The 25,384-nt window shown below is 45.8% G+C and overlaps 1 protein-coding gene across 2 annotated transcripts in view; it reads left to right on the forward strand.

Annotated features, from left to right (window-relative positions):
* Positions 1-11,661: 11,661 nt before the first annotated feature.
* NLRP8 (NLR family pyrin domain containing 8) overlaps positions 11,662-25,384 on the forward strand; it is a 39,393-nt gene continuing 25,670 nt past the window's right edge. For both annotated transcript variants that reach the window (XM_054465613.1, XM_054465614.1), the window contains exons 1-4: positions 11,662-12,099; positions 15,606-15,680; positions 17,551-19,150; positions 25,084-25,254. In XM_054465613.1, coding sequence (XP_054321588.1) covers positions 11,733-12,099; positions 15,606-15,680; positions 17,551-19,150; positions 25,084-25,254 — 2,213 coding nt within the window. In that variant the 5' untranslated portion in view covers positions 11,662-11,732. The remainder of the gene's footprint in view (positions 12,100-15,605; positions 15,681-17,550; positions 19,151-25,083; positions 25,255-25,384) is intronic.

Genomic DNA, 25,384 nt, shown 5'->3' on the forward strand with positions numbered 1-25,384 from the left:
CAAAAGATGTGTGAAGCAAGGTAAAAAGACAAACTATAAACTGGTAAATATATTTGCAACTTAGAAAGAGTTTATATGCCTGATTTTTATTTATTTATTTATTTTTGAGATGGAGTCTCACTCTGTCACCCAGGCTGGAGTGCAGTGGCGACATCTCTACTCACTGCAACCTCCGCCTCACAGGTTCAAGTGATTCTCCTGCCTCAGCCTCCCAAGTAGCTGAGATTACAGGCATGTGCACCCATGCCCAGCTAATTTTTTTTTTTTTTTTTTGTATTTTTAGTAGAGACAGGATTTCACCATGTTGATCAGGCTGGTCTTGAAACCCTGAGCTCAAATAGTCTGCCTGCCTCAGCCTCCTAAAGTGCTGGGATTACTGGCGTGAGCCGCCATGCCCAGCCTATATGTCCAATCTATAAAGATCTTTGAAAAATTACCAAAATGAAATGGAGAAATAAATAATTGTTTGTAAGCAAAGAAATGCCAATGACTCTTAACTATCTGAAAACATGCTGAATCTCCTATACAATAAGAGAAATGCAAGTTCAAAATTATACACATTCTTGGCTATTTCCTGTAAACCTAATGAAAACAATTTTACCTTTTATTTTCTCTCTGCTGATGTCTGAAGACACATCATCATAACCTTTGTGAATACAAAACTCAAACATAGCCTGGGCATGACGGCACATGCCTATAACCCCAGCACTTTGGGAGGCTGAGGCAGGAGATCCCTTAAGGCCAGAAGTTCAAGACCAGGCCAGGCTGTTTAACATAGTGATACCCCCATCTCTACAAAAAATTAGCCATGAGTGCTGTCATGCACCTATGGTCCCTGTCGTCAGAGGCACGTGAACCAGAGCAACTCCATCTTGAAAAGGAGCTGGGTAAACTGAGGCTGAGACCTACTGGGCTGCATTCCCAGATGTCTAAGGCATTCTAAGTCACAGGATGAGATAGGAGGACAGCAAGAAATACAGGTCATAAAGACCTTGCTGATACAATGGGTTGCAGTAATGAAGCCGCCAAATCCCACCAAAATCAAGATGGCCACGATAGTGACCTCTGGTTGTCCTCACTGCTCCACTCCCACCAGAACCATGACAGTTTACAAATGCGGTGGCAACGTCAGGAAGTTACCCTATATGGTCTAAAAATGGGAGGCATGAATAATCCACCTGTTGTTTAGCATGTCATCAAGAAATAACCATAAAAATGGGCAACCAGCAGCCCGAGGGCTGCTCTATGGAGTAGTCATTCTTTATTCCCTTATTTTCCTAATAAACTTGATTTCACTTTACGAACTCGCCCTGAATTCTTTCTTGCAAGAGATCCAAGAACCCTCTCTGGGGATCTGGACCGGGACCCCTTTCCTGTAATGCCGTTTACTCGAGAGGCTGAGGCAGATTACTTGAGCCCAGGAAGCCGAGGCTGCAGGGTGAGTTATGATCGCACCACCGCACTTCGTCCTGGGCCATGGAACGAGACCCTGTCTCAAAAATACACAAATAAAATAAAATTGAAAAAAATTTAAAACTCCTATGTAAAAACTGCGGACATTCTATCATGAGTTGATGCAAACTTGATAAAGTTGGTTATCTTGTGGGTTTTCTCCCCTTCAACTATAGGTGATTTTTTTTTTTTTTTTTTTTTTTTTGAGATGGAGTCTCGCTCTGTCACCCGGGCAGGAGTACAGTGGCACAATCTCAGCTCACTGCAATCTCGGCCGTCCGGGTTCACGCCATTCTCCTGCCTCAGCTTCCCGAGTAGCTGGAGCTACAGGCTCCCGCCACCACACCCAGCTAATCTTTTGTGTTTTTAGTACAGACAGGGTTTCACCGTGTTAGCCAGGAAGGTCTCGATCTCCTGACCTTGTCATCTGCCCGCCTCGGCCTCCCAAAGTGCTGGGATTACAGGCGTGAGCCACCGCGCCCGGCCAATGGTAATTTTTTTAAAAGAAAATTCCTCAAGCCAGTCCTTCCCAAGGCCCCCTGCCTTGTACTCTCTGCTGGTGAGTTTTCCTTCTCCCACAGGCTCTGTCTCTGGGTCTCCCTAAGATTGGGCCCGCTGTATGTGGGACCTAGACTGGGCCCTGGTGATCTTGAGACTCTCCTTTTGCTGGATACAATTATACCTCAAGTAGAAGACATGAACATGTAAACAAGATGAGCCAGTGAACGACTCTGGATGTTTCCAAATGGGAAGTGGCACTTTCGGACTGAACACGGTGTTAACCTTCTAAGGAGACTGGGAAGCTCTCCAAACATGTAATTTTCTGTTGCTTTTTCTTCTAGACCTAAGAGGCAAGGGAAGAGTTTCCTTTACAAATCGGAAGCACCTGTAGGATCAAGACCTGCAGCCCATTCATTCTGAATCAAGGGAGCTGAATGCCTTCCAATCAGTGCAATGCAGAGGAATTCTAGTGAGCCAGTCCCCGCCAATGGGAAGAGAAGGTCCCAATTGCCTGAATTCCCCAGCACCTATAAGGGTTGGGGGGTGGGGCAGACCAGGCGATCTCCGCTTTGGGACAGGAAGGAACAGGAAGAATAATTCTCTGCAGAGGTGAGCTTTGTTTTGTTTTGTTTTGTTCACTTCTCTTTTCTACCTACTCTTTTCCTCATCATCAACTTCCTTGCATTACAATGGCTAGACCCTTGAGTTGGCCGCACCCAGTGGGCCCATATTGAAAATCAAAAGTGAGAGCTGGAGATTCAACTGCAAATATAACCAGCTCTCATTCATAAAATCCTTGCCCATCTCTGAAACTCAGCTTTCCTGACCCCGAAGTGGAGTCCTAAATTCCCAAGTTTTCTTTCAGCTCTGAGGGTCTGAGGGCCAAGAGACTCATAGCACTAGCAAAATTCTAAGACCTGAAAGAGATGGTGTGGGGTCTCCAGGTGTCCAGAGGTCTAGGGTAGCCACTGGCAGATGTAGTCAGAAAAAAAATCAAAATAGCTGTAGACACGAAGAAGAAATCGCGAGGCACAGAGAAGAAAGCCGCAAGGATTAAGCAGCACTGACTTTGACACTGCCCCTCTGCAAATACTCCTTCTCAATAAACGCAGATGTGTCACTGACACGGCTCAGCTCGTGGGCTTAGGAATTTGGTCAGGTTCCACCTGCTGGTTTCCAACAGTCACAGCTTGGGCTGAATTTACTTAGTTCAACTTCCCTTTTCTCCTTTGTAAACTGGACGGAGAAGGATTCATGGGATAGAATTCTTACCAAAACTTAAAGTTATACGGACTCTAGGGTGATCAAGACTCGACCACAGAACCAGATGGAGATGACCGACTTTTATCTTTTAAAAATGTTTACCCGTTAGAATAGCTATGTTTAAAATGGAAAATAATCAGTGTTGGCAAGAATGTGGAGAAAATGAAACTTTAGTGCATTGTTGATGGGGATGGAAAATGGAAAACAGTATGGCGGTTCCTCCTGCTGACCTCAGGTGATCCACCCGCCTTGGCCTCCCAAAGGGCTGGGATTACAGGCCTGAGCCACCGCACCCGGCCTGCTTTTTAATTTTTAATTTTTCTGGGTACATAGTAGGGGTATATATTTATGGGGTACACGAGATGCTTTGATACGGGCATGCAATGCATAATTACCACATCATGGAGAATGGGGTATCCATCCCCTCAAACATTTATCCTTTGTGTTACAATCCAATTATACTATTTTAGTTATTTTTAATGTATAATTAAATTGCCATAGACTATAGTCACCATGTTGTGCTATCAAATACAAGGTCTTATTCAGTCCTTCTAATTTTTTGTGCCCATTAACCATCTCCCACTTTCCTCCCCACCCCCCACAACCCTCCCCAGCCTCTGATCACCACCCTTCTACTCTCTATATCCATGAGTTCAATTGTTGTGATATTTATTTATTTAGAGACAGGTTCTCGCTCTGTAACCCAGGCTGGAGTGCAGTGGCGTGATCTCAGCTCACTGCAACATCCACCTCCCGGGTCCAAGCAATTCTCGTGTCTCAGCCTCTCGAGTAGCTGGGATTACAGGCAGCCGCCATCACAGCTGGCTTATTTTTGTATTTTTTGTAGACACAGGGTTTTGCCATGTTGGCCAGGCTGGTCTCGAACTCCTGACCTCAAGTGATCTGCCCACCTCAGCCTCCCAAAGTGCTGGGATTACAGGCTTGAGCTACCGTGCCTGACCTGTTTTAATTTTTAGATCCCAAAAATATGTGAGAACATGCAATGTTTGTCTTTCTGTGCTTGGCTTATTTCATGTGTAGATGATCCCGATATACTTCTGTAGGGGAGGAAATACTTTTCCCTCTCTCTCTCTTTATTGACCTTAGATTCCTTGGCTGGAGCCTGTGCATTAGGCTCATGAAAGACAGATTAACAAAAGCATAGCAAACAGAAGTTTATGTGTGCATTCCCAGGGGAGCACTCCGTGATGAGAACACTAAGGGGTGGTTAGAACTTAGGCTTATATGTCATGCTAACGAAAGAACAATACATTCTTTTTTTTTTTTTTTTTTTTTTTGAGATGGAGTTTCACTCTGTCGCCCAGACTCGCTGTAACCTCCGCCTTCCAGGTTCAAGCAATTCTCCAGTCTCAGCCTCCCGAGTAGCTGGGATTACAGGCGCCTGCCACCACTCCCAGCTAATTTTTGTACTTTTAGTGGAGACAGGGTTTTGCCATGTTGGCCAGGCTGGTTTCGAACTCCTGACCTCAGGTGATCCGCCCACCTCGGCCTCCCAAAGTGCTGGGATTACAGGTGTGAGCCACTGTACCTGGCCAGAACAATACATTCCTAGAGAAGTGAAAAGACAAATGAGAAAGACCTCGAATTCCTGGGGGGTAAATTGTGAGAAGGTAAATGTATGGGGGAGAAAATGGAGGATGAGGGCTAGTTCATAAGGTTTCTTGTGTAGATTCTTCTGGCGCCCTTGCACGGCTGTAAGCGTCTGGAGCTTGTCTCCGGTGATTAACTTCTGTGTTTCCTGGTAGAGAAGGGGAAAAGGAGCACCTTTACAAACTGATGTCTTGCATTTAGGCAAATCAAGGGAAGGCAGAGAATTTTTCTTGTGTCTGCTCCTTCTAAAGTATCTTCAGCTCAAAATAGTCCATTTGAAATGTACAATAAATTATTATGAACTATAGTCATGCTACTGTGCTATCAAATGCTAGAACTTACTCCTTCTATCCATTGTATTTTTGTGCCCATTAACCAACCCCTCTTCATCCAAACCCTCCCACCTGCCTTTCCCATCAATATGTACGATTATCATGTACCAATTTTTAAAAATGAGTACAACAAACTGGAATATTCAGGGGTGGCGTATTCTGCCGTCCCTCATTTCTCTGAAAGGCCAGGAACTCCCTTGCTCAGACCCATCAACCCACCTGCATCTGGACGTGTGCTCTCCACCTTCTTCCTGCCAAGAGCGCTTCAGACCCAGCCTGTGTCCTCAATTATCCCCCTTCTCCTGCTGTTATTTCCTCACTTGCCAACACTACTTTTTCTTCTCTACTCCCTTGAATGTACATCCCACAGCATTTCCATCTTTCCATTTTTTTTTTTTTTTTTTTTTTTTAGACGGAGTCTCTCTCTGTTGCCCAGGCTGGAGTGCAGTGGTGTGATCTTGGCTCACTGCAACTTCCACCTCACCGGTTCAAGCAATTCTCTGCCTCAGCCTCCTGAGTAGCTGGGATTATAGGCGCCCACCACCATGTCTGGCTAATTTTTGTATTTTTAGTAGAGATGGGGTTTCAACATCTTGGCCAGGCTGGTCTCGAACTCCTGACCTCAGGTGATCCACCCACCTCGGCCTCCCAAAGTGCTGGGATTACAGGTGTGAGCCACTGCACCTTGCCGAAAATCTTCCTTTAACCACATGTCTCCTGACAACCCTTCATCTCTTTGCTCATCTTCACAGCAAGACTATTTGTGGTTGGCAGGATGATGACACCACCCCACTAAAGAAGTCTACCTATGAATCCCTGGAACCTGCAAATGCGTTACCTGACATGACAAAAGGGACTTTGCAGATGTGATGAAGTTGCCTCTTTTTTTTTTCCTTTGAGACAGAGTCTCGTTCTTGTCACCCAGTCTGGAGTGCAGTGGTGTGATCTCAGCTCACTGCAACGTCTGCATCCTGGGTTCAAGCGATTTTCCTGCCTCAGCCTCCCAAGTAGCTGGGATTACAGGTACCCACCACCACGCCTGGCTAATTTTTCTAATTTTTTTTTCAGTAGAGACTGGGTTTCACCATCTTAGCCAGGCTGGTCTTGAACTCCTGACCTCAGGTGATCTGCCTGCCTTGGCTTCCCAGAGTGCTGGGATTACAGGTGTGAGCCACCGTGACCGGCCTGAAGTTGTCTCTTGGGTTGGGGAGATGGTCCTGTGTTATTTGGGTGGGTCTAATGTAATCGCAAGGGTCCTTCTGAGAGAAAGGGAAGGCCAGAGTCAGAAGATGTGACCATGGAAGCAGGGATCAGAGTTAGAGAGTGCCAAATATGCCACCCCAAAGTATGTCACCTTGGCATATTTTATTTTATTTTATTTTATTTTATTTTTTGAGATGGAGTCTCACTCTATCGCCCAGGCTAGAGTGCAGTGGGGCAGTCTCAGCTCACTGCAACCTCCACCTCCCGGGTTCAAGTGATTCTCCTGCCTCAGCCTCCCAAGTAGCTGGGACTATAGGCGCCCACGACCACACCCGGCTAATTTTTGTATTTTTAGTAGAGACGGGATTTCACCATCTTGGCCAGGCTGGTCTTGAACTCCTGACCTCGTGAACCACCTGCCTTGGCCTCCCAAAGTGCTGGGATTGCAGGCGTGAGCCACTGCGCCTGGCCTGATTTTTTTTTTTGATGCATGATAACTGTATGTATTTATGGAAAGGGGGGCGGGGAGGAGGGATAAAGAGAGGTTGGTTCATGGGTATTAGAAAGGGAAGAGGGAATGAGATAGAAGATGCCCCACTGCTGTCTTTGAAGAAGGAGGAAGGGGCAAAAATCCAAGGACTGCACGTAGCTTCTAGAAGCTGGAGAAGGCCAGGAAACAGATTCTCCCCCTAGAGTCTCCAGAAGGAAACAGCCCTGCCAACACCTCAATTTTAGTCCAGTGATCTTAGCCCATTTCAGGCTTCTAGCCTCCCTAACTGAATGTTTTATCTTAAAAATACTGTGTTGTCCGCCAGGTGCGGTGACTCCCACCTGAAATCTGAGCACTTTGGGAGGCTGAGGCGGGTGGATCATGAGGTCAAGAGATGAGACCATCCTGGCCAACATGGTGAAACCATGTCTCTACTAAAAATACAAAAATTAGCCAGGCGTGGTGGCAGGTGCCTGTAGTCCCAGCTACTCGGGAGGCTGAGGCAGGAGAATTGCTTCAACCTGGGAGGCGGAGGTTGCAGTGCGCCACCGCACTGCAGCCTGGGAGACAGGGTGAGACTCCGTCTCAAAAAAATTAAAAAATAAAAAATACTGTGTTGTCTTAAGCCACCAAATTCATGGTAAATTTGTCACACTAGTACAACAGGTCACAATTCTTCTTTCCAGGATTATGTCTATAGCTCCCTACCCTTGTTCTCAGTAGGAGAGCCAGCCAGAAGGATCCTTCTAAAAATTATAGCCGTCCCACGCCAGTCCAATCAGGTTCTGTGTGACCTCTTGAGATCACCTCCACTGTCTTCATTTTGCCCATTCACCTCCACTCACCCTGGTCCTGCTGTTTCTCAACAGCTCCAGGCACGTCCTGGCCATACGGTGGTGGTCCTTGCCCTTCTGTCTGGAACTCCTCTGATAGCCACACAGCCCATTCCATGACCTCTTACCTCCTCCTCTCCTCCAAGCTTTTGCTGAGACATCCCTGCTTCAGTGATCCCTTTCGTCAGCCTTTTACAAATCGCAGCAGGCTATTTCTCACTTCCTGTTCTCTCTCTTGCCTCTCCTTTTTCCCATGGTGTGTACAGTCTTCCATTGCATCAGTGTGCTCTCATGGGCATGCACACATAAATAAACTTCTGTTTGCTGTGCTTTTGTGAATCTCTTTCATGACCCCAATGTACAAGCCTCCAGCCAATGAATCTAAGATCAATAAAGGGACAGAGAAAAGCTTTTCCTCCCCTACACTTTATTTTCATCCACTGAAATGTTAGCTGCATGAGGACAACAATTTTTTTGTGTATCTTTTGCTCACCAACGTATCCCCAGTGCCAAAAATAGAGTTTGGCATAATATTTGACAGTGGGATATTTCAGTGAGTGAATCCAGAAGGACTGTGTTACGAACTGAATGTCTGCGTCCCCCCAAAATCCGCAAGCTGAAACTCTAACCAACAAGGTAATGGTAGAAGAAGGCGGGGACTTTGGGAGGCGATTAAGTCATGGGGCCAGAGCCCTCATGATTGGGATTCCAGCCCTTATGAAAGAGCCTCCAGAGAGGTCCCTCACCCCTTCCTCCATGTGAGGAGAACATAGCAAGAAGGTGCTCTCTATGAACTAGGAAGCTGCCCTCACCAGACACTAAATCTGCCAGCACCGCAATCTTGGACTTCCAGCCCCCAGAGCAGTGAGAAATCAATGTCTGTTTTTACTAAGCCACCCAGTGTATGGTATTTGTTACGGCAGTCCAAACAGACTAAGACGGACTGGCTTGTGCACACACCATCTCACATGTGCAAGTGTATCTGTAAGGTGCAGGTTTTTTGTTGGTTTTTTTGGTTTGGTTTGGTTTGGTTTTTTGAGACAGTCTCACTCTGTCGCCCAGGCTGGAGTGCAGGGGCACAATCTTGGCTCACTGCAAGCTCCGCCTCCCATGTTCACACCATTCTCCTGCCTCAGCCTCCCAAGCAGCTGGGACCACAGGCATCTGCCACCACGCCCAGCTAAGTTTTTGTATTTTTAGTAGAGACGGGGTTTCACTGTGCTAACCAGGATGGTCTCGATCTCCTGACCTTGTGATCTGCCCGCCTCGGCCTCCCAAAGTGCTGAGATTACATGCATGAGCCACCGCGCCCAGCCTTTTTTGTTTTTGTTTTTGTTTTAGAGATGCAGTCTCACTCTGTTGCCCAGGCTGGAGTGCAGTGGCGGGATCTCGGCTCACTCACTACAACCTCTCCCTCCTGGTTTCAAGTGATTCTCCTGCCTCAGCCTCCCAAGTAGCTGGGACTACAGGTGCATGCCACCATGCCCAGCCAATATTTGTATTTTATTTTATTTTATTTTATTTTTAGTAGAGACAGGGTTTTACCATGTTGGCCAGGATGGTCTTGATCTCTTGCCCTTGTGATCTTCCCGCCTTGGCCTCCCAAACTGCTGAAATTACAGGCATGACCCACCACCCCCAACCTCAGGTTGCAGTTTTAGAAGTAGAACCGCTGGATTCCATGGCAGTGCACACATGATTGGTAGATATTGTGAAAAGGCCTTTCAGAGAGGTTCCCCCTGCTTATGTTCCATTCAGCAGTGAATGAAAGTAAAGCAAAATGATGATGTAATTGCCAACATCCTCCCTTGCCCTGCAAATTTCTCTTCTTTTCTTTTCTTTTTTTTTTTTGTTTGTTTGAGACAGGGTCTTGCTCTGTCACTTTGGCTGGAGTGCAGTGGTGTGATCTCTGCTCATTGCAATCTCTGCCTCCTGGGTTCAAGCAATTCTCCTGCCTCAGCCTCCCGAGTAGCTGGGATTACAGGCACCCACCACCACGCCTGGCTAATTTTTGTATTTTTAATAGAGGCAGGGTTTCACCATGTTGGCCACGCTGGTCTGGAACTCCTGGCCTGAAGTGATCCACCTGCCTTGGCCTCCCAAAGTGCTGGGATTACAGGCGTAAGCCACCGCACCCAGCCAGTCCTGCAAATTTCTTAAAGCTGCAGCTGATTGTGGCTGGAACGTGGTCAGCAATGGTCATGGAATAAGTAGAGGTAGAAAATGTGTGACTGTGTTAGGCTCCTCCCTGCAACGCCACCCACTGGACGGGAGGAGCACTAGCAAGAGTCAGCCACCCAGGAGCACATCACCTTTGTCCTGGGACCAAGCCCAGCTACTCTGGACCCAAGGGAGGACTGAGTCAATTAAACAAGTTTATCCAGAGGTGTAGTTGTCACATAAGTTATGAGAGGGAGAAGTGTTAAATAAGAAGCTATTGGCCAGGTACAGTGGCTCATGCCTGTAATCCCAGTGCTTTGGGAGGCTGAGGTGTGTGGATCACTTGAGGTCAGGAATTTGAGACCAGCCTGGCCAACATAGTGAAACCCCGTCTATACTAAAAATACAAAAAAATTAGCCGGATATGGTGGCAGGTGCCTGTAATCCCAGCTACTTGGGAGGCTGAGGCAAGAGAATCGCTTGAACCCGGGAAGCGGAGGTTGCAATGAGCCGAGATCACACCACTGCACTCCAGCCTGGGAAACAGAGTGAGACTTCATCTCTAAGTAAATAAATAAATAAATAAATAATAAACTATTATTGGAAGTTGGGGCAGGGGGGACAAAAATACACCCATGATCCTTTTTTTTTTTATTTCTTTTTTACGTTTCTTTTAGATACACGGGTACATGAGCAGGTTTGTTATATAGGCAAACGTGTTATAGGGGTGGGTTTGTTGTACAGGTTATCTCATCACCCAGGTATTAATCCCAGTACCCATTAGTTATTTTTCCTAATCTTCTCCCTCCTCCCACCCTCCAGCCTCTAGCAGACTCCAGTGTGTGGTGTTCCCTCTATGTGTCCATGTGTTCTCATCATTTAGCTACCACTTATAAATGAGAACATGTGGTGTTTGGTTTCCTGTTCCTGTGTTAGTTTGCTAAGGAATAATGGTCTCCAGCTCCATCTATGTTCCTGCAAAGGACATGATCTCATTATTTTTTATGGCTGCATAGTATTCCATGGTGTTTATGTACCACATTTTTTTATCCGGTCTATCACTGATGGGCATTTAGGTTAATTCCATGTCTTTGCTATTGTGAATAGTGCTGCAATGAACATACACAGGCATGTGTCTTTATAATAGAATGATTTATATTCCTTTGGATATATATCCAGTAGTGGGATTGCTGAGTTGAATGGTAGTTCTCTTTTTAGGTCTTTGAGGAGTTGCCACACTGTCATCCATAGTAGTTGAACTAATTTACACTCCCACACACCGTGTATGAGTGTTCCTTTTTCTCTGCGAATTCACCAGCATCTGTTATTGCTCGACTTTTTAATAATCACCATTCTGACTGGTGTGAGATGACATCTTATTGTGGTTTTGATTTGCATTTCTCTAATACATGATCCATTTTTTAAGAATAAAAACTTTGTTGAATTTGAGATCACTTTTAATCTAAGGGAGCCTTCTAACCAACCACATATTTTCTAGATTTTAGCTTCACTGAATTATTTTACCTGCTTCTAATTTTTCTTTTTGCTAAACCTTTTGTGAAGGCTTTGATATTTTGCTTGCCTCTTCCCCAAAAGAAGGCATAGAGAATAAAAACTACAAACAATCCGTTAGTCTAATGGACTAATCCCAAACATTCAATGCATCTTCAGTTTTTCCACAGGGCAGAGAATCTTTGAGGAAAGGAGGTAATGGGAGTACCTGGCATGCAGAATACCTGCCAAGTAAGCATTACATGAATCTGTCTTCTTGGGTGGTGTTTTCATCTTCTTGTTTTATTGTTTTATGTCTCCACAGGTCTCGTGTTTCTCTCTTCCTATCGGTTGTCTTTATCGTGGACACTGAGGTGTTCTCTGCCTTGACTAAAGATGAGTGATGTGAATCCACCCTCTGACACCCCCATTCCCTTTTCATCCTCCTCCACTCAGAGTTCTCATATTCCACCCTGGACATTGTCTTGCTACCCCGGCTCCCCATGTGAAAATGGGGTCATGCTATACATGAGAAATGTGAGCAATAAGGAGCTACAACGGTTCAAGCAGTTCTTACTGAATGAGCTCAGTGCTGGCACCATGCCCATCACCTGGGACCAGGTCAAGACAGCCAGTTGGGCAGAGGTGGTTCATCTCTTGATAGAGCGTTTCCCTGGACGACGAGCTTGGGATGTGACTTTGAACATCTTTGCCATTATGAACTGTGATAAAATGTGTGTTCTAGTACGCAGAGAGATAAATGGTGAGTGTTGATCTGGTGGATAAATGGAGGTGGGCTTGGCTGCTGGGCAGCTAAACTGCTCTAGTCGCCACCCCTATCACTTACTGGTCATCTGAGCAAGAATGCAAATAGTGGAGGAAGATAATGGATCTAACCCAAAGGCAAAGACTGTCATACGGGCATTTTTTTAATTTTATTTTTCTGAGATGGGATTTCGCTCTTCTTGCCCAGGCTGAAGTGCAATGGCACAATCTTGGCTCACTGCAACCTCCGCCTCCCAGGTATAGACGATTCTCCTGCCTCAGCCTCCTGAGTAGCTGGGATTACAGGCACCCACCACCACGCCCGGCTAATTTTTTTGTATTTTTAGTAGAGACGGGGTTTCACCATGTTGGCCTTGAAAGTGCTGGAATTACAGGTGTGAGCCACCACGCCTGGCCTAGATATGTATATTTAAAAATCAGTATCTACATGGTTCAGTACTATCCACAGTTTCAGATATCCACCAGGGATCTTGGAACATAGACCCTGCAGAGAAGGGGAAACTACTGTATTAAAGGAAATATACACCAATCCAGAAACGTGATAGGAGATGTGAACCCGCCTCTCCCAATAGCTGATCTTACAAGTAGTCAGTCTCATCAGTAAGAATGGAGAAGACGTCAGCTCCACAATTTTAAACATAAACAACAGGAGAGTGGGTGCCCTATGTCTCCTTAGCCACTGGCACCCCAGCAGCTGGCTCAGCATCTAGCATGTCATAGGTGCTCAAATATTAGATGGCTAGAGAGTAATTGATTGTGAAAAGGGACTTTCTTTTGATAAGGCAGCCCAGGAAGTCCTCTTTGAGGAAATGATGCTAAGGTTGAAACCTAACACAGGAGGAAATAGCTCATCGTGTGAAAGGGAGAGAGAGTCACTGGAAAAGAAAATCAGAGGGGATGGAAACCCCATGACCCAGTGGTAGAGAAAATCTTAGTGTTAAACAGAAAATGTTAATATTTACTAACCTGATGAAAAATACACAGAGAGGCCAGGCATGGTGGCTCACGCCTGTAAACCCAGCACTTTGGGAGGCAGAGGTGGGTGGATCACCCAAGGTCAGGAGTTTGAGACCAGCCCGGCCAACATGGTGAAACCCAGTCTCTACTAAAAGTACAAAAAAAAAATTAGCTGGGCGTGGTGGTGGGCAGCTGTAATCCCAGCTATTCGGGAAGCTAAGGCAAGAGAATTGCTTGAACCCAGGAGGCGGAGGTTGCAGAGGGCTAAGATCACGCCACTGCACTCCAGCCTGGGTGACAAAAGCAAAACTCCATCTCAAGAAAAACACAGACACACACACACACACACACACGCAGAGCTACACATATGCAGTTGATCCTCATTATTCATGGATTCTGTATTCGTGAATGTGCCTGCTCATTAAAATGTATTCATAACCCCCAAATCAATACTTACAGCGGTTTCAAGATCATTTCCAGACAGCAACGCAGCAAAAAAATCGAGTTGACCCCCTAGCCGAGGTCAAACAAGGTGACGCTCTGCCTTCTGGCTTTAGCTCTCACCCTGTAAGCCGGTGTCATTTCCACGCCTATTTGGTGCCACACTTTTGTGCTTTGAGTTGGTGGTTTTGCTGTTTAAAATAGTACCCAGGCCGGGCACGATGGCTCATGCTTATAATCCCAGCACTTTGGGAGGCTGAGGTGGGAGGATCATGAGGTCAGGAGTTTGAGAACAGCCTGGCTAACACGGTGAAACCCCATCTCTACTAAAAATACAAAAATTAGCCCAGCGTGGTGGCGCACACCTGTAGTCCCAGCTACTTGGGAGGCTGAGGCAGAAGAATCGCTTGAACCCAGGAGGCAGAGGTTGCAGTGAGCTGAGATCACACCACTGCACTCCAGCCTGGGTGACAGAGTGAGACTTAGTCTCAAAAAAAAATAAGAATAAAAATAAAAATAAAAATGGTACCCAAAACTAGTGCTGATGTGCCTTTCCATGTTCCTCAGGGCAAGAAGGCCGTGCTGTGCCTTAGGGATAAAATACACGTGTTAGCTGAGCTTCCTTCAGGCAAGATTTATCAGTGTGGTTGACCATGAGCTCAATGTTAATTCATCAACAATATATACTAAATAAGGTGTCTTTAAACAAAAATACATGTAAAACAAGTTTTTATATTGATCAGTCGATGAAAATATTGTAACCAGAGACTAGCAGGAAACAAACCTTGTGTTTTCCTGGGAGCAATGGTTCAGTATTAGTGAATTTGGTGTTCACAAGAATTTTATAGACGAGAACTACCACACATAACAAGAATCAATGACTATATGTGTATGTGCATGTAGAGATATACACGTGTATGTACACATATGTGCACATATACATAGATATTAAGCTAGAAGTTCCTTGGTATCCATGGGGGATTGGTTCCAGGCTCTCCCTCAAGGGTACTGAACAAATTCATGGGTGCTCAACTCGTTCATGTAAAATGGCATAGTATTTGCATAGAACCTATACACATCCTCCCACAGACTTAAAATCACTCTAAATTACTTATAATACCCAACACAATGTAAATGCTCTGTAAATAGTTGTTATCCTGTATTGGGTTTTTTTATTTTTTTGAGACAAGGTCTTACTCTATTACCCAGGTTGGAGTAGAGTGGTACGATCATGGCTCTCTTCAGCCTCTGCCTCCTGAGCTCAAGTGATCCTCTTGCCTCAGCCTTCTGAGTGGCTAGGACTATAGGCATGCCACCATGCCCGGCTAATTATTTTTTATTTTTTTAGTAGAGTTGAGGTCTTGCTATGTTGCCCAAGCTGGTCTCGAACTCCTTGGCTCAAGTGATCCTCCTGCCTCAGCCTTCTGAGTGGCTAGGACTACAGGCGTGCCACCACGCCCAGCTAATTATTTTTTATTTTTTTAGTAGAGTCGAGGTCTTGCTATGTTGCCTAAGCGGGTCTCGAACTCCTTGGCTCAAGCGATCCTCCTGCCTCAGCCTCCCAAAGTGCTGGGATTACAGGCGTGAGCCACAGTGCCCGGCCTTGTATTGGTTTTTTAATTGTATTATTTTATTGTTGTATTTTTATTGGGTTTTTAGTTTATTTTCCATCCTCAGTTGGTTGATTCCACAGATGTAGATCCCATGGTAATGAAAGGCCGACTGGACGTATAGATACACCGCTACGTAGATATTAAACTGTGTATGGATTTTACATACACATATGTGTGTATGAGTATGTGTGTATATTTCTCCCTCAGTGTCTGGTGGGGCTATCCATTTATAACATGTTACTGAACACCTTACTCAATGCATCATAGAATAACATCTTTTCTCATTTCCTATAATTGCTGTGATAGAGATAGATCTAGGTGATCTTCTTCTCCCTGTACCAAGGTGGTGAGAGGATGAGACTCTTAAGCCATGTGGCCACTTCTGTCCTAAAAAGGCCATTGGCTCCATGCTGTTTCCCTGCTACCAAGATCTTACCATTCCTGCGGAACAGCCTCCTTTTTTCTGTTCCAGCCATTCTGCCTACCTTGGAACCAGAGGACTTGAATGTGGCAGAAACACAGGCGAATCTGGAGGAAGGAGAATCTGGTATGTGCCTGCATCATAGCAGACCCTGGTGAAAAAATGGGCTATGGATTGGGATGAGCTGCTCAGTTGCTAAGGCAAGGCAGATTTTAAGTTACCATGTCCAGTGTTTCTTCTACAATCAGAACCAACATGGCAAAACTCTGTCTCTACTAAAAACACAGAAACTAGCCGAGCGTGGTGGCAGGTACCTGTAGTCCCAGCTACTTGGGAGGCTGAGTGAGAAGAATCGCTTGAACCCGGGAGGCAGAGGGTTGCAGTGAGGTGAGATTGCGCCACTGCACTCTTGGGTGACAGATTGAGACTCCATCTCAAAAAAAATAATAAAATAAAAAAACAGACACAAACCATTGGCTCAGGGGTCCCCAACCCCCAGGCCGTGGACAGGTATCAGTCTGTGGCCTGTTAGGAACCGGGCCACACAGCAGGAGGTGAGTGGCAGGCGAGCGACCAAAGCTTCATCTGTATTTACAGCTGCTCCCCATTGCTCACATTACCTCCTGGGCTCTGCCTCCTGTCAGATCAGCAGTGGCATCAGATTCTCATAGGGGTGCAAACCCTCTCGTGAACTGTGCATACAAGGGATCTAGGCTGTGCACTCCTGAGAATCGAATGCCCGATCCGTCACCATCTCCCATCACCCCTGGATGGGACCATCAAGTTGCAGGAAAACAAGCTGAGGGCTCCCAGTGACTCCACATTATACTGAGTTGTATAATTATTTCATTACATATTATAATGTAATAATAATAGAAATCAAGTATGCAATAAACGTAATGCACTTGAATTATCCCAGAACCATCCCCCGCCACCTGGTCCATGGAAAACTTGTCTTCTACTTGGGGACCACTTCAATAGAGTGTGTCTCTATTTCTTTCTTTCTTTCTTTCTTTCTTTTTTTGAGATGGAGTCTCGCTCTGTCATCCAGGCTGGAGTGCAGTGGCACGATCTCAGCTCACTGCAACCTTCTGCCTCCTGGGTTCAAGTGATTCTCCTGCCTTAGCCTCCTGAGTAGCTGGGATTACAAGCACATGCCACCATGCCCAGCTAACTTTTGTATTTTTAGTAGAGATGGGGTTTCACCATGTTAGCCAGGCTGGTCTCAAACTCCTGACCTCGTGATCTGCCCGCCTCGGCTTCCCAAAGTGCTGGGATTACAGGCTTGAGCCACCAGGCCCGGCCTTTTTTTTTTAGACACAGTCTCACTGTGTCACCCACGCTGGAGTGCAGTGGTGCAATCTTGGCTCACTGCAACCTCTGCCTCCTGGATTCAAGCAATTCTCCCGCCTCCGCCTCCTGAGTAGCTGGGATTACCGGTGTGTGCACCACCATGCCCGGCTAATTTTTGTATTTTTTGTAGAGACAGGGTTTCGCCATGTTGGCCAGGCTGGTCTTGAACTCCTGACCCCAAGTGATCCACCCTCCTCAGCCTCCCAAAGTGCTGGGATTACAGGTGCAAGCCGCCGCTCCCGGCCCTCCCAAGTATTTCTGATTTGAATGCAGATAACACAGCTAACACTACAGCAGCTATCTTCTATCTGTGAGGCAAGAAATACAAAGAAAGGGCTGAGAGAATCGTGATGCTGCTGGACCTGAAACTATGGCGCCACTGAACCTAATTTCAACAGCTTTACGCCAGCCATACTTCTCATGTAGAAAGCAGTCCTTGTTTTGTTTAAGCCACTTCAAGTTGAGTTTTCTGTTCATTGGTGCTTCCTAGTTGACACAGCAGTATCAGGAAAGGTTATTTCATTTATGCAAGGGCATCACGGGGCTTCACGTAGACATCGAGACTGGTTTTCTTATTGCTCTATTAGTTCTCACGATTCACTCTGATGTCATACCCTTTATTTCTCCCATTTCACAAATCTAGGTAAAATATGGCAGTACAAATTGAATGTGATGGAAAAGTATTTCCCCATATGGGACTTTATGACATGGCCTGGAAACCAGAGGGACTTCTTCTACCAAGATGTACACAGGCACGAGGAGTACTTACCATGTCTGCTTCTGCCCAAAAGACCCCAGGGTAGACAGCCCAAGACTGTGGTCATACAGGGAGTTCCTGGGATTGGAAAAACAATCCTGGCCAAAAAGGTGATGTATGAGTGGGCCAGAAACAAGTTCTACGCCCACAAGCCCTGGTGTGCTTTCTACTTCCATTGCCAGGAGGTGAACCAGACGACAGAGCAGAGTTTCTCCGAGCTGATTGAGCACAAGTGGCCTGGATCTCAGGACCTCGTGTCAAAGATTATGTCCAAACCCGACCAACTTCTGCTGCTCTTGGATGGCTTTGAGGAGTTCACATCTACCCTCATCGACAGACCGGAGGACCTGAGTGAAGACTGGAGGCAGAAATTGCCTGGATCTGTCCTACTGAGCAGTTTGCTGAGCAAAACGATGCTTCCAGAGGCCACGCTACTGATCATGATAAGATTTACCTCTTGGCAGACATGCAAGCCCTTGCTGAAATGTCCCTCGCTTGTAACCCTTCCGGGGTTTAATATGATGGAAAAAATCACTTATTTCCAGATGTATTTTGGACATACAGAGGAGGGAGACCAAGTCTTGAGTTTCGCCATGGAAAACACCATTCTCTTCTCCATGTGCCGGGTCCCTGTGGTTTGCTGGATGGTCTGCTCTGGTCTGAAACAGCAAATAGAGAGAGGAAACAATCTCACACAGGCATGTCCAAATGCCACCTCTGTGTTCGTCCGGTATATTTCTAGCTTGTTTCCCACCAGAGCTGAGAACTTTTCCAGAAAGATCCACCAAGCACAACTGGAAGGTCTGTGTCACTTGGCTGCAGACAGCATGTGGCACAGGAAATGGGTGTTAGGTAAAGAAGATCTTGAGGAAGCCAAGCTGGATCAGACGGGAGTCACCGCCTTCCTCGGCATGAGTATCCTTCGAAGAATTGCAGGTGAGGAAGACCACTATGTCTTTACCCTCGTGACTTTTCAGGAATTTTTTGCAGCCTTGTTTTATGTTCTCTGTTTCCCACAAAGACTCAAAAATTTTCATGTGTTAAACCACGTGAATATCCAGTGCCTGATAGCGAGTCCCAGAGGAAGCAAAAGCTATCTCTCTCACATGGGACTTTTCTTATTCGGTTTTCTGAACGAGGCCTGCGCTTCGGCTGTGGAACAGTCATTCCAATGCAAGGTGTCTTTCGGTAATAAGAGGAAACTGCTGAAAGTCATACCTCTGTTGCGTAAATGTGACCCACCTTCTCCGTGCAGTGGAGTCCCGCAGTTATTCTACTGTCTGCATGAAATCCGGGAGGAAGCCTTTGTAAGCCAAGCCCTAAATGATTATCATAAAGTTGTCTTGAGAATTGGCAACAACAAAGAAGTTCAAGTGTCTGCTTTTTGCCTGAAGCGGTGTCAATATTTGCAGGAGGTGGAACTGACCGCCACCCTGAACTTCATGAACGTGTGGAAGCTCAGCTCCAGCTCCCATCCTGGCTCTGAGTAAGTGCTTCCATCTCTCCTTGGGTAGCCCGTCCTACCCGGGGGCATCAACTACAGTCTCCCGGGTGTTTAGGGGTCAATCTGCAAACTTTTCTGATCTCTTCCCTAGCCTAGTTTGCACAGCACTTCTGTTGTTTTGTTTTGTTTTTTTGAGACAGAGTCTCACTCTGTTGCCCAGGCTGGAGTGCAGTGGTGCAATTTCAGCTCACTGTAACCTCCGCCTTCTGGGTTCAAGCAATTCTCCTGCCTCAGACTCCCAAGTAGCTAGGATTACAAACGCATGCCACTGCACCTGGCTAATTTTGGCATTTTTAGTAGAGACGGGGTATCACCATGTTGGCCAGGCTGGTCTCGAACTCCTGACCTCAGGTCATCCACCAGCCTCGGCCTCCCAAATTGCTGGGATTACAGGCATGAGCCATCGCACCCGGCCAGTACTTCTGTTTTAAGACAAACATATGTCTAGGGTGATACACATCTGTTTTACCAACTGTCCCAGTTTGTTTAGGATTAAGGAGATTTCTCCGACCCAGGACTTTGTTTTACTGCCAGGACTGAAGGTGTTCCTGGGATATAGGACTTTTCGTGCTAAACCTGGGAGAATCCTGGGCAAAACAAGACACCTTGTTCACCCTCCCTCCCTCTGTGCTGCATGCCCATAAAGATGGGACCTTGCTTCATCTATCACTCTACTTCTTTTTTTGAGACAGGGTCTCTTTCTGTCACCCAGGAGGGCAGTGGTACGATCGTGGCTCACTGCAACCTCAACCTCCTGGGCTCAAACGATTCTCCCACCTCAGCCTCCCAGGTATCTGGAATCGCAGGCATGCACCACCATGCCTGGCTAATTTTTTATTTTGTTGGAGAGACGAGGTTTCCCTATGTTACCCAGGCTAATCTCCAACTCCTGGCCTCAAGCAATCTTCCCACCTTGGCCTCCCAAAACACTGGAATTACAGGCATGAGCCACTACGCCCAGCCTCACTCCTACTTTTGTGTATCAGAAGCTTTTGGTCTCAAGGAAAGTGCTGCCTAATGGAACTTAATGTGATGATGGAGACATCCTGAATCTGCCTTATCCAATACAGGAACCACTGGCCACAGGCAACCACTGAGCTCTTGGAATGTGGCTGGTGTGACCTAGTGAATGAAAGTTTACATTTTATTTAACTTTAGTGAATTTAAATGTGGATAGCTACGTGCAGCTAGTAGCTACCATATCAGACAGCACACCTCTAGAGGGTCTTTCTTTCCGTGTAAAAATATCTTTTCCATCTTGAATTAAAAGAAACAAGCTGGGTGTCACAGTTCATGCCTGTAATCCCAGCACTTTGGGAGGCCGAGGCAGGTGGATCACTTGAGGCCAGGAGTTCAAGACCAGGCTGGCCAACATGGTAAAACCCCGTTTCTACTAAAAATACAAAAATTAGCCAGGCATGGTGGCAGGCACCTGTAATCCCAGCTACTCAGAAGGCTGAGGCAGGAGAATCACTTGAACCCAGGAGGCAGAAGCTGCAGTTAGCCGAGATTGTGCCACTATCTTAAAAAAGAAAAAAAAAAAAAAAATATATATATATATATATATATATATATCATAAGGTTATTAAACGTGTTAAAATCTACAACACACTGAATAAGTCCAGTCCTTCATTTAGTGCTCAGTAGATACAAACTGTTACCACTCATGTAACTCCTTATCCCCTCCAGTTGACCAAAACTCTTCCAGAAGATCTTTATTTTGGCATATATACTGGATTTCTTTTTATTAAGAAGTGGCAAAAAGCACTGACTACTCATTTCTTCATATTGGTTGATATTTATTTGGCATTTGCCATATAGCAGACACAATGTCAAGCACTTGCTTTATGTGAATTATTTGTCCCTTGAACTCCATGATGCACTGGAGGTCAGGTGTATGAAGCACTTTGTCCAAGGTCACACATCTGGTCGAAGCTAAGACGAGCTAAAAATTGACCCCAGTGGCTATGACGAGAAGAGAGAGGCGATTTAGACTGACCCCTGGTGAGAGAGGGGACATTGTCCTTCTCCTGCATAATGGAAATGCCTTCTTGTTCCTTAACTGCTCTGCAAAAAGGAGCCACAATCTCTTCCAGATTCCTGTCTTTCCATGAAAGACTGCATAAGTCTTCAGCATATGGATGTGTAGCACTAATGTTCATCCTAGACATATACTGGGCTAGTGTGTGGATAGATAAGTAAAAGTTGGTCTCTCCTTATGGGATGAGACATTTAAATTTCAAGTAATTTAAGTTCTGTTCTGTTCTTCACCATGACAGGCAGTGTGCAGGGCTCCTCAGCCATGGCTGAGTTTCTCCAGGGTAGAGGTAAGCAAACTACAGCCAGGAGGCCAAACCCAGCTTTCTGCTTGTTTAGGTAAATACAGTTTGATTGGAGCCCGGCTACGCTTGTGACATATTGTCTGTGACTGTTACCACACTGCCGCGGCAGGACTGAGTCATTGCCAGGAAATTTACGGCCAGCAAAGCTGAATATATTTGCTACCTGGTCAATTACAGGAAAAGTTTGCCAACCCCTGCTCTAGCAAATATTTTTATTTATTGTCTTATTATTTTTTGTAGAGATGGGGGTCTCACTTTGTTACCCAGCCTGGTCTTGATCTCCTCGGCTCAAGCAATCCTCTCACCTCTGCCCGCCAAAGTGCTGGGATTACAGGCGTGAGCCACCGCGTCCAGCCAGGGCCGATTTTTTGTTTTTTGTTTGTTTGTTTGTTTTGAGATGGAGTCTTGCTCTATCGCCCAGGCTGGAGTGCAGTGGTGAGGTCTCGGCTCACTGCAACCTACACCTCCCGGGTTCACGCCATTCTCCTGCCTCAGCCTCCCGAGTAGCTGGAACTACAGGCGCCCACCAACACACCCAGCTAATTTTTTGTATTTTTAATAGAGACGGGGGTTTCACTGTGTTAGCCAGGATGGTCTCGATCTCCTGACCTCATGATCTGCCTGCCTCAGTCTCCCAAAGTGCTGGGATTACAAGTGTGAGCCACCACGCCCAGCCAGGGTATATTTTTTGTTTTCTGTATGTATGTATGTTTGTTTGTTTGTTTTGAGACAGAGTCTCAGTCTGTCACCCAGGCTGGAGTGCAGTGGTGAGATCTTGGTTCACTGCAAGCTCCGCCTCCCGGGTTCATGTCATTCTGCTGCCTCAGCCTCCTGAGTAGCTGGGACTACAGGCGCCCACCACCACGCCCGGCTAATTTTTTGTACTTTTTAGTAGAGACAGGGTTTCACCCTGTTAGCCAGAATGGTCTTGATCTCCTGACCTCATGACCCGCCCGCCTCAGCCTCCCAAAGTGCTGGGATTACAGGCGTGAGCCACCGTGCTCGGCCAGGGTGTATTTTTTTAACGGGAATTGCTGCATCACAAGATACGCACACATCACATCTCTAACTTTATCAGCATGGATATCACTAAGCTACTTTCCAGGGAAACTTCACATTTCTTGGGTATGTCGCTGAACGAAACTGAGGGTCAGGCTGCTTATTCTCACAGCCCAATAACGAGACGCAGATGAACTGGGAAAGAAGAGAGTTTATTTCTGTAACTGGGTACACAGGGAGAAGGCCAAGAAATATCACCAGACCAACTAAAAATTACAAAGTTTTCCAGAGCTTATATGCCTTCTAAGCTATATGTCTACGTGTAAGTGTTCATTCCTCTGAAGACATAAGTGATTAACTTCTTCTAATCTATAACAAAGGTCTGAGTCCTGAAGACCTCCCTCTGGAGCCTTAGTAAATTTACTTAAACTAGATGGGTCCAGGTGCTGGGGTGATTACCCTTATCTTGTCTCCTGCTAAATCATGGAGGCTTGGGGAGTTCCTTCAGACCCCAATAAAACTTGTTTGTGGAGGTCTGGAGAGTTTCTTCAGACCCCCAACAAAAACTTGTTTAATCCTGAATGGGTCCTGTTGAGAATTCCTTCATTATCTTGTCATACCTCAAGGCCCAGGAAAGGCTTGGGCAAAACTCTTGGTGGGCTTTTTTACATTCCAGCCTTCGTATGAGGGCACTGGCTCTGTCAGCTTTTAATATTTAACTTACCCACTCAGTCAGTGCTGAAACAGTTGTGACAAAGGCCTGCCTGTTCAGCTGCTAGCGAGACCTGGCCTGCCACAGGTAGAATGAATTCTGTTCACTCGGATATTGAATGGCTACATCGGACCATGCTTTTTTCATGTCTACTCCCAACTTATGTGGGCAGTTCCAACACACTCCACAAAATCACATTCAAGGGGCCCTCCGGTCCCTGAGGACCTTTTATTAGGGAGGGGAATAAACACCAGAGCTTGTTGTTCAACTTGGTGATAACTGTTGGTCACCCGACTAAGACCTCAATAATCTAAGCACAGTGAATCACAGTGTCTTTCTATGATGCTGCGTAAAGACCTGACATCCGTAGAAATCTTAAGACATGACATATTTCTTTCATATTGGTTAGTCCATTGATCACTTTTGTATGGGTTCCTGCAGGGAGTTGATATCATTCCTACTTATTTGCATTTCTATGTATTTGACGGATGTGAAAATGGATGAATCTATTTCATGGGATTTAAATTTTATGCAAAAATTACTCGCTAGTGTAAATATTCTAAAAATTGCTTTTTCATCTCATGTGTCTTGGCAATGTCTATACATGCCATTTTCAATGAAGTATTCTTTGAAAAATAGGTGTGCTAGAGATGATTAAACTATTTCCCCCTTGACATACTTTTGGGTTGCTTTCAACTATTTCTTTTTTTTTTTTTTTTTGAGACAGAGTCTCGCACTGTCACCTGGGCTAGAGTGCAGTGGCACAATCTTGGCTCACTGCAACCTCCACCTCCCAGGTTCAAGCGATTCTCTTTGCCTCAGCGTCCCAAGTAGCTGGGATTACAGGCACCTGCCACCAAGCCCGGCTAATTTTTTTGTATTTTTAGTAGAGACAGGGTTTCACGATGTTGGCCAGGCTAGTCTCGAACTCCTGGCCTCATGATCCACCCGCCTTGGCTTCCCAGAGTGCTGGGATTACAATGTGAGCCACTGTGCCTGGCCACTTTCAACTATTTCTTTAATGCAACCATCAACAGTCTTCACATGTGTATCTTGGTCAGCCTCTCTGAAAGGATTGTATGGGGAAGAATGAAAGAGAAAGTCAGCAGGTCCTTCTATGGCCAAACTACATGCCAATCTATCTCTGGATTTTTCTTTCTTGTACTCACTGTGTCAAAAAGATTAATTTTTCCTTTATTCTGATCATATTTTTTTAAATAAGAATTATATATACACAGGGTAAGAATGTAGGTACAGAATATAATTCAATCTCTGCCCCCCACATAAATCTCATGTAATTAAAAAAGCAATTCCTGGCTAGGCACGGTGATTCACACCTGTAACCCTAGCACTTTGGGAAGCCAAGGCAGGAGGATCGCTTGAGCCCAGGAATTCAAGACCATCCTGCGTAACATGGAGAATCCCTGTTTCTACAAAAAATACAAAAATTAGTCAGGTGTGGTGGCGTGTGCCTGTAACCGCAGCTCCTCAGGAAGCTGAAGTGGATCGCCTGAGCCCAGGAGTTAGAGGCTGCAGCGAGCTGTGTTCAGACCACTATACTCCAGCCTGGGTGGCAGAGTGACACCTTGTCTCAAATATAAATAAATAAAAAGGAAAAGCAACTTCCTTTTTTCCAAGTCATGGGAAAATACAGGGCTCTTATTTGCGACCACGAGTCTTCCTGGAATGAAATGAGAAACCTCGTGATGGTTTTTCTGAGTGCTTTATTTTAATGAGGATGTCTTAGAGTCACTAGAGGCCTATGGCCCTAACTGGGGTAGAGAACACCAGCCCTGGGGTTTCCTAGTAGATTTTCTCCAGTTTAACGAAGACGTGTTTTCTCTCTTCTCCCTTCCATGTAGAGCACCAGAGAGCAACGGGCTGCATCGCTGGTGGCAAGACTTATGCTCTGTGTTTGCAATGAATGATAAGCTGGAAGTCCTGACTATGACCAACAGTGTTTTGGGGCCTACTTTTTTGAAGGCTCTTACTGCCGCACTGAGGCACCCTCAGTGCAAACTGCAAAAGCTACTGTGAGTATAACACAAATCCCACTGGAAAGAACTTTATGGAGATGGTCTGTTTCCCATCCACTTTCTTCATTCCCTCTCTACTCACACTAGACTTCCAGAAGGCACCCATGTCCAGCCTTGGATGGAGGCA

The sequence above is a fragment of the Pongo pygmaeus genome, chromosome 20, assembly GCF_028885625.2.
Source record: "Pongo pygmaeus isolate AG05252 chromosome 20, NHGRI_mPonPyg2-v2.0_pri, whole genome shotgun sequence".
Taxonomy (NCBI): Eukaryota; Metazoa; Chordata; class Mammalia; order Primates; family Hominidae; genus Pongo; species Pongo pygmaeus.